General features: G+C 40.2%; 1 protein-coding gene across 1 annotated transcript; it reads right to left on the bottom strand.

The window, feature by feature from the left end:
• Nucleotides 1–3,009: 3,009 nt before the first annotated feature.
• On the bottom strand, nucleotides 3,010–7,807 carry arid6 (AT-rich interaction domain 6). Its single transcript, XM_037751867.1, has 6 exons — nucleotides 7,634–7,807; nucleotides 6,731–6,887; nucleotides 5,959–6,011; nucleotides 5,653–5,750; nucleotides 5,399–5,555; nucleotides 3,010–4,664 (listed from the first exon to the last, which is right to left on the bottom strand). The coding sequence occupies exons 1-6, from the start codon at nucleotides 7,643–7,645 to the stop codon at nucleotides 3,294–3,296; spliced, it is 1,848 nt and encodes a 615-aa protein (XP_037607795.1). The 5' UTR covers nucleotides 7,646–7,807; the 3' UTR covers nucleotides 3,010–3,293.
• Nucleotides 7,808–9,038: the final 1,231 nt, after the last annotated feature.

Below are 9,038 nucleotides of genomic sequence, written 5' to 3'. Positions count from 1 at the left end.
TTTAATGTTTTCCGATGCTGTTTGTGTGTGTCATCATGATCCGCGAGACACCTACTGTAGCAGGAACAACCACAGATGAGGTTTGGAGTACTTTGCCAAGTATGTAGTTGTGATCCAAACTATTTGGCATCACAAAACTTTACAGGTGTGTAGACAGTTGAGATAAAAATGAAAGCAGAGTTCAACGATGGGTGTGGACCGAGCGAGGGCGGCGGATGTAGAGGGGTAGGAAGTGGCCCACTTTACGCCCCTGACCCGATTTGGCATCGCAGCTCGTGTGATCTCATATGGTATGATCAATTCATTCGTCTTTAGTCGGCTTTCGTACTGAAACCACAGAAGCAGTTTGGCCTGATTTGACCTCTCTGCTGAGTCATGAGGCAAATAGTCCCGGAGGAAAACTTTATTTTTTTGTTGACAGCACCCCTTCGTATAATGGACATTAACCACCTAATGGCCACACCTCCTAGAAGCCATTCCAACTTGATACAGTATGTTTATATATTTACCTGACACACACAGATACCTCCTTGCATATCTAACACAAGATGAAGCAATTAAACGTCAATCATTGGCTTCAGCCATCAACCGAGGTGTTTAGGTTTCTATGAATCGTCTGAATCTTCAGTCCACAACTAGGAAACACCAGCACGTTGCTTCAGGTTCAGATTCAGCCCAATAACAACACACTGCTTGAGTTCAGTAATCCGTGGTATTCCGTATCGACTGATAGCAAAAAGAAAATCAATGAAATCTATTTCAAAATACTACAATTTGAGTTTTTTAATACCAAAAATGCAGAAAAGTTGAACACAAATTACTAGTAAATCCATAAAGCTATACTACTATGTTGAACTTGAGCCAGTAATTCAGGTCTTGTTGTATCTAAGGATGTTAAAAAATGTTCTCATACTGCAACCTCAATCTTTTACGAGCATAAATTCCAAAAGAATACGATGCCTATGGCTATTCCCCCTTCGCTAGATAATATTTGCATTTTGCGAGCACCATATTGTGCGAGGCCTGAGGTCTTAGGCATTAATAAAGGACTGATGGCTGCACTGACACTGAGCTCAGTAAATTCTTCTCAGGGACTTGTGGAACTAAAATGCTTTTGGCATAGTGTAACTCAAAAAAAACAAGTGTTTCCTGTTCTTGATAACCTAATAGCACCGGATATTTGAAAAATTGACTCCCCACACAAAGAGGCCTCAGAGTTAAGCAATAACCTGCTGTGACAGACAGTAAACAGTAAAACACTTGCCTAAACATGTTCACACCGGATTTCTCTCACAGTCACTATCTGTAAGCCCGGGAACAAAGTGGAATTAGTTTGTGAACTGGTGGCTATTTCAACATGGCTCCCTTTGTTAATAGTTTAATAGGCCATTCAATTGGAAAACATTTGCAGGACAATGAAGCATAATAGTAATCACAGGACTCTTGTGATGTCATTAAGCAATTTGCACGCAGTAATCGGTGTCTAAGGTTACAATGAAGGGAGTGTCTGTTCTATGTCCATGTTGTTGTCTCAACTGAAGATTCCACACACGGTGCATTGAATCTGAGAATAATAATTATAGCAATAACAATAACATAATAGACTGCAGATGAAGCATGTAGGTGTGACAAACATACTAAATCTAAATAAAACTTTGAGGTATCTTCTTTTGACGTCACTGTTTCCAGTGGTTCTTCATACTTTATATTAGTATGTCCATGAAATGATTTGAAAATAAAAGATCAGAAGCAAAGTGTCTCCCTGCGTCAGTGGCGGCACCAACAGATAAAAAGGGCACCAACTGTTTGCGGTGGGGCACAGTGATGACACAAGTATTCCTGCACGTAGAGGCCACTTTATCACCTTTTCTCTACTGGAAGGGCACCCTAGAGGGTACTTTACATGTTTTATCCACTGGAAAGGGCACCCTAGAGGGCACTTCATCATGTTTTCTCTACTGGAAGGGCACCCTAGAGGGCACTTCATCATGTTTTCTCTACTGGAAGGGCACTCTCGAGGGCACTTCATCATGTTTTCTCCACTGGAATGGCACCCTAGAGGGCACTTTATTACGTTTTCTCCACTGGAAGGGCACCCTAGAGAGCACTTAATCACGTTTTCTCTACTAGAAGGGCACCCTAGAGGGCACTTAATCACTTTTTCTCTATTGGAAGGGCACCCTAGAGGGCACTTAATCACGTTTTCTCTACTAGAAGGGCGCCCTAGAGGGCCCTTTATCATGTTTTCTCTACTGGAAGGGCACTCTCGAGGGCACTTCATCATGTTTTCTCCACTAGAAGGGCACCCTAGAGGGCACTTTATTACGTTTTCTCCACTGGAAGGGCACCCTAGAGGGCACTTCATCATGTTTTCTCTACTGGAAGGGCACCCTAGAGGGCACTTCATCATGTTTTCTCTACTGGAAGGGCACTCTCGAGGGCACTTCATCATGTTTTCTCCACTGGAATGGCACCCTAGAGGGCACTTTATTACGTTTTCTCCACTGGTAGGGCACCCTAGAGAGCACTTAATCACGTTTTCTCTACTAGAAGGGCACCCTAGAGGGCACTTAATCACGTTTTCTCTATTGGAAGGGCACCCTAGAGGGCACTTAATCACGTTTTCTCTACTAGAAGGGCGCCCTAGAGGGCCCTTTATCATGTTTTCTCTACTAGAAGGGCACTCTCGAGGGCACTTCATCATGTTTTCTCCACTAGAAGGGCACCCTAGAGGGCACTTTATTACGTTTTCTCCACTGGAAGGGCACCCTAGAGGGCCCTTTATCACGTGTTATCTACCATAAGGGAAATCCAAGAAAGGCACTATGCTTTATACGCCTCTTCCAAACACTTTAGATAACTCTCCAAAGGGAAAGATTAATAAGATTGATACAAAGTAATTGATTGATTGGATTCATGTAAAAACACCTAGTAGTGTGAAGTGAAGATAACAGGATAAACAAATGAGTCATGAAACTTCAATTTTATGTATTTGAATTTATTTAGATTTACATTATAATTAAAGTATTAAATGTATAAAGTATTAAATGTATTATACAAGGAATATTTCTGTACAAACAAAACAAAAAAAAAGGTCAACAGTCCTCCTTTAACCAAGCTCTGCTCCTGATGTGAACAAATTATTATTCATTACATTATATTTTTTGCTAATTTGACAATTGAATATTGGGTGACAAATAAATGCAATTATATACCAAATGAAAGAGCAATATATAACGTGGGTAAGCTTTAATGTGGTGTTGGAGTGTCCGTGTAATTATCTGAACCGATCTTCACAATGAGCTCGAGATGATTTTCTTCAGCTTCATCACTTCTTCGGTGGTGAGGTGCAGCAGAGAAGTGGAGTTGGAATTCAACATTAGCAGAGCTGAGGGAACCGTGTCTGACTTCTCCTTCCCTCCCTGCACTGTGTCGACACTATAGGATGTCGAAGCTGCAAAGTCTTGCTGAGCTGAGCGTGGACTAGAGTCAATGATCAGTGGGATGGGGGAAGTCTGGGCCTCTTTGTTGATGTTGTAGGCATCCCAGTAATTTGGGGGTTTAGCGATGTATGACTTATTGATATCAAACGGATAGACATCCCGGCTGGCTGCATTTTTCAGAATACCACCTGAAGGCAAAGGCTTGTAGGTGGTGAAATGGTTTTGGCTTGTGTTGATTGACTGATGATTACCGGTACTCTGAGCGGTCGGTATGGGGCTCGGATAATTCTTGCGTATCAGCCTTAGATCCTCAGCAGATGCGCTCCGGTGTTGGGGATTCGTGTGAAATGTCAGGTTGGTGGGGTGGACGTCTGTGTCGGAACAATGTCTTTGTTCCGAGTGTTCCTCCTGAGGAGGAAAAGTAGGTTGCCGCTTAGCTCCATGCATCATGGCTGAGGACCCACACAACCTGAGCCAGTTATGAAACACAGACAGCGGGACCTCAATTTCCATCTTGCCTCCGTTGTCTCGAGGGAGGCTGGGCAGTATGTGACTGAGATTGAGCTCCCTCACTTCTGGACTCCCCTCTCTCTCTTCCTTTTGCCGGATGGTTAAGTCTGTTTTTGGAAAGCTGGGTTTTTGTGTCATTGCGACGGCGCCTTCGTCTGTTCCCGGCGTCGGAGCAGAGTCATATGTGGGGCTGTTTGGGACCGTTATAGGTTTGACATCGACGACGTATGCCTCCCTAGCTTTCTCATGATATGAATACGGCGTGTCTGCCGAACCTACTTCAACATCTTGTGTCTCGCATCCGTCATTTCTCACCACCTGCGGGCGGTGAGCGGTGTACAGAGGGGAGGGTTTGTTCAGAAACTTTGGGTTCTTGCTGGATGAGGGAGTGGTGAACGACGAGGCGGGGTTGCTGTCAGTTTCACGCCTCGGTGCTTTAACGCTGAGGTTCAAAGGCTCCGCCAACCTAGATGTGGTCTTGTACTGTTCTGCCAGGAAGCGCAACTGCTCCAGTGGCTCCTTAACCCTGTCTGTCGGGTTTAGACATGGAGAGAAAGGGAACCAGGGCTTGGGGGGAGAGGGGCTGTGTGGTGTCAGCACCGAGGGAGGGAGAGGGACATGGGGGGCCAGGACTGTGTGGTAGTACGGAGGGTAGTGGGGCGGCAGAGGGAAGACGCTGTCATGGAGGTCCGGCTGGAGGCTACGGGGGTTCTGTTGGAAAGAGAAGTGATCCGTCAGAGGTTGAAGTAATAGATGAACATCTTGGGGAATATCCTTTTTCACTTTCTTTGCCAAGAGTTAGTTGAGAAGATTGATACCACTCTCCAAAGGAGGTAACACAATGGTGATTGAGCCTATGGCCCACTGATGAAAGTCTTTGCATTTGCACAACACATTCTCACTCCTAACTCGTCAAATATCGCCATTTGGTCAGTACGCCTTGGCATCGGAGACAGATGCAGGGTGCCCTACTGTCATGCTCTTAATACTACGTCACTGGTTCTAACCGTCGAGTGACGCGGCGGGTGGGTTTACATTGGCGTTAGTTGAAAGCCCAGTTCATTGCTCACAGTCGCTTAAGGGCGCCTCAGTGCATCGGTAACCAATGCCGAGAGGCACTGACCAAACAGTGGTATTTGAGGAGTTGGGAGTGAGAAAAGGGTTGATTTGCAATATCACAAACTATTACGAAAAATCATAAGTAGTGCTCTCTGGGAAGTGAGATCCAAAAACTTTAAATATGTTTTTTGTTGCAACAGAGCCAGATAATTCAAGAATAAACTGCTTATTATCATCAGTGCATCACATAATACCAGTTAATGTGCACTTAGAACCCAAGTAGACACTTCAAGATGTAATTATTTACCATTTATTCTAATGAAGAATATTTACTTATTCATAATCACATCAGTCTAAGTTTGTGTTGAGTGTGAAATATTACCAACCTGGAGCATAGGCATGGATATCAGTTTGCGTTTGGCCGGCCTCTGGCCATCATCGTGCTCTTTGCTGTAGTTGGCATAGTGGAAGTGCTTTGACTGATTACGAGGCAACACGTTCACCAATATGCCCGTAATGTGGCATTCGTACGGCAGAAGCAGCCTGCACAAAGAACACATGGATCAGATGAAGCCTTTTAGGAAAACATCCCAGCCACTCTCAGCCTGATAAATGCACACACACACATTGTTTCACTCACTTCTCGTAGTGTCTGCGGGTGCAGGTGGCTGCACTGGTGCTTCGAGGGTTTCCTCCGAGCGTGTTGTACACTTGTTTCCACAGCTGCTGAGCAGTCACCTGGAAGAGTGCAGGGTATTTTTAACTTATGTGACTTCATAATTAACAAGAATATTAATTAGTATTAGCGTTAGATTAGTTTGAGGAAAAACAACGACTAAACAAATAATAATAATTGTCTTGTTATCAAAATTGAATATACAGTATTTATACTGTTGGTAATATTGGCAATATAATAATCTATGGTAAAACGGAAATATCTGATTACCTGGTGGTAGCCACCCAAGTCTCTGACAACCTTGAACATCACAAATAGATCAACTGAAAAATAGGGAAAAATATACACAATTAAATACACATCATTATTAGAATGTAGGGCTATTAGAATTTTAATAGATTATTATGCAGATAATTTTCTCAATTAATTGATTGTTTGTTCTATAAAATGTCAGAAAATGATGAGTGATTGAGTCCAAAGGTGACGTCTTCAAATTGTGTTTGTCACTTCACCCGAAGATATTCAACATTCAAGTAGCTAAAAGAAATGTATGGCATTGTTGCTTAAAAAAACAATACTATAAATGGTTGATAGATTATTAGACAGTTGCAGATTATTATTATTTTGTATTATTATTTTAGAAATTGAATATGATTATTTTACTTTGAATCAGAATTACTATAATTTGGATTATAATTACTAATTCATGTCCATATAATTAGTACATAGATGCATTATACATATATAATTATTATTTTTATATATATAATTATATTATTATTATATATATAATTATTATGTTATTATATATACATAATTATATTATTATATATAATAATTACATTATTATATATACATAATTATATATACATATAATAATTACATAATTATATATACATAATTATATATATAATACCATACAATTGTACTAAATGAAATGTTGAAACAATGGAGGACTTTTTTGTTGCATAAAACAAGTGAAATGCATTAAAAACTAACTTGTGTCTTAAACTATGATCAAATGAATAATATTTATAAGTACTTTGTTTGAAGCCCAGATTTGGGATTCTCTCAATGGGTGAATCTCTCTTCTTCATGAACAGGTAGAGCTCTTTAAGGAATCGTTCCTCTGTCATCTCCTCCACCGGCTGTTTGGTTCTCTCCGACTGGATCTCTCTGTGTGCCATTTTCATGTGTACCTGAGAACACACGAAAATATGATTATCAGGACTAATGTTTAATATTTAGGTATTTTTTTCAAAGGATCATATCACAGTTGTGTTTTTGACTAAATCTAAAATATGATGTACAGCGCTGCTTCACCAAAAACACCTGAAGACCTGAGATTCTCTGGTGACAATGCTCTACTGTTTCCAGTCATCTTGACTGATGATCGTCATATATCAAAGTTCATCATATGTTTGTGTAATGTCTCAGTTGCGTCAACCCTGTCCCTTGAGACAACCTACCATTGATATGAGACTCAAATAGGCATCAATGCCCTCTTTCATTCCCTATAGTTTCCATTGTGTTTGTATCATGTCACCATGCTCACACACAACATCTATTTTTAGTTCTTCCAGGTGTAGTTCAGAATATTTCTTACTTTCATTTATGTATTTTATCATTTGCTGCTATTGTTAATTTACTTTAATTATGTTACGATCGCCATGCTTTTCAAACACATGGATATAATTATGGTAATATACCGTAACAAAATAAACACTTCACTCTCCTGATTTATTTTCAGAATAAGAGAAGAGAACTACTACAGGTCAAATTAACCGACAATGACAACATATCACAGCTCATTCATTCACAACGAAAGTGACCAGAAAATGCAGGACAGTTAATCTTTGCACCACATTTTTTTATTCTAATACATGAAAAGTATTAAATAAAATCAAACTCTGTTCTAGATTATGTCTGAAATCTTGTTCCTCACCTGTGTTTCCATTGTGAGAATAAGGATGGATCATATTATCTCATTGCCCTGATGATCAGACAACCAGCGGTTTGCAGTGTACAGACTGATATTCCCTCCGGTGTATTAAAAGAGACAAGAAATCACAGCAGCCAGTTATTAATGTCGTGCCACGTCAGTCACACACCTGTCCCTAGTATCTGTGTGACAATGTGGGTAACTGACAGAGGGGGAGTTTACTCCAACGTCTTCCTGTTGAGATTGCTATCGTCGGACCGGTCGAACCGGTTCTGGAGCACGTTCCCAAAAACGGTGCACTGAAATTTTCCACACGAATTGGCAGAATTGTGTGGAAACCGGTGGAAATTTGTTTCCAAGTAACAAGGAGTGTTGTTTAGAAAAGTCTAATTTGAATATATATGGGTTTACTATCACTAGAGGACAAATCAGAGCTCATCAAATCAGCTGCTATTTCTCATTTCATCATTGGGAGATGTGTATATGAATGCATTTTTATACTAAAAACACTACAGCAGTGTTACTCTGGGTCTTAAATTCAGCCCAGTTAAAGTTGCTTGCATTATAATATTGCATTACAATCTTAACATATACATTTTTGGTATGTTTATTGACACTGGCAACATATTGAGTCCGGTAATTATCAATGTAGAAACAGGAAATGTGAGATTTTGTAGGCTGACTAATTGTACAAAGTGGTTGGGACACATTGCATGAAGGTGATGTGTCTGTTTTTACAGTTTGAATGTAGAACACTTTTTCAATTATTATAATTAGCTCTGTTTGTTTAGGCTATTTCCAGTTATGATGGAGTTTTTTTTTGGACGTCCAGTAATTTCTTTGACCTCCATTGTTCTGTGTTTTTATTGGTGTAATTAGGCAAACCCAAAATCACGTCTCCACCAAGTCTTTGTTCGTCAAGTTGTTGTCGTCATAAATTAGAAATAAGCAGTAATTAATTCATTATTAGTAATTAATTAATTATTTAAAATGAATTGTAAAAGTGTATGAGGGTTGAGAACATTGTGATAGAAGTATTTGATGGCCATTCCCATGCTCTATTATGTGTCATAAGTTGTTGCAGCAATTTTAGGGTTGATACCATTTGTTACACAGATTTGGTGCTAAATTTAACCATTTTTTACCACTCGAGAACTGATAAAAATTATCAATAATCCCTCCAAAATACCACATTAAGACACCAAGACCTTGAGGAACACCGTAAAAAAACCCAGGCTGTGATTTGGTATCAAAAACGTTTTGACACTTTGAGATTTCTGCAAGAATTTCATTTTTCGGCGATTGGATGACGAGCGCTTCTGTTGTGTAAACTGCTCAGAAACCCCCTTATTGTCAATCTACCTAGGAAAGCTGTCCATCCTCTGAATGCTCTAGGTCTCTAGTTTGT

This window comes from Sebastes umbrosus, chromosome 19 (genome assembly GCF_015220745.1).
Source record: "Sebastes umbrosus isolate fSebUmb1 chromosome 19, fSebUmb1.pri, whole genome shotgun sequence".
NCBI lineage: Eukaryota > Metazoa > Chordata > Actinopteri > Perciformes > Sebastidae > Sebastes > Sebastes umbrosus.
This window is presented reverse-complemented; position numbering and strand designations above follow the sequence as displayed.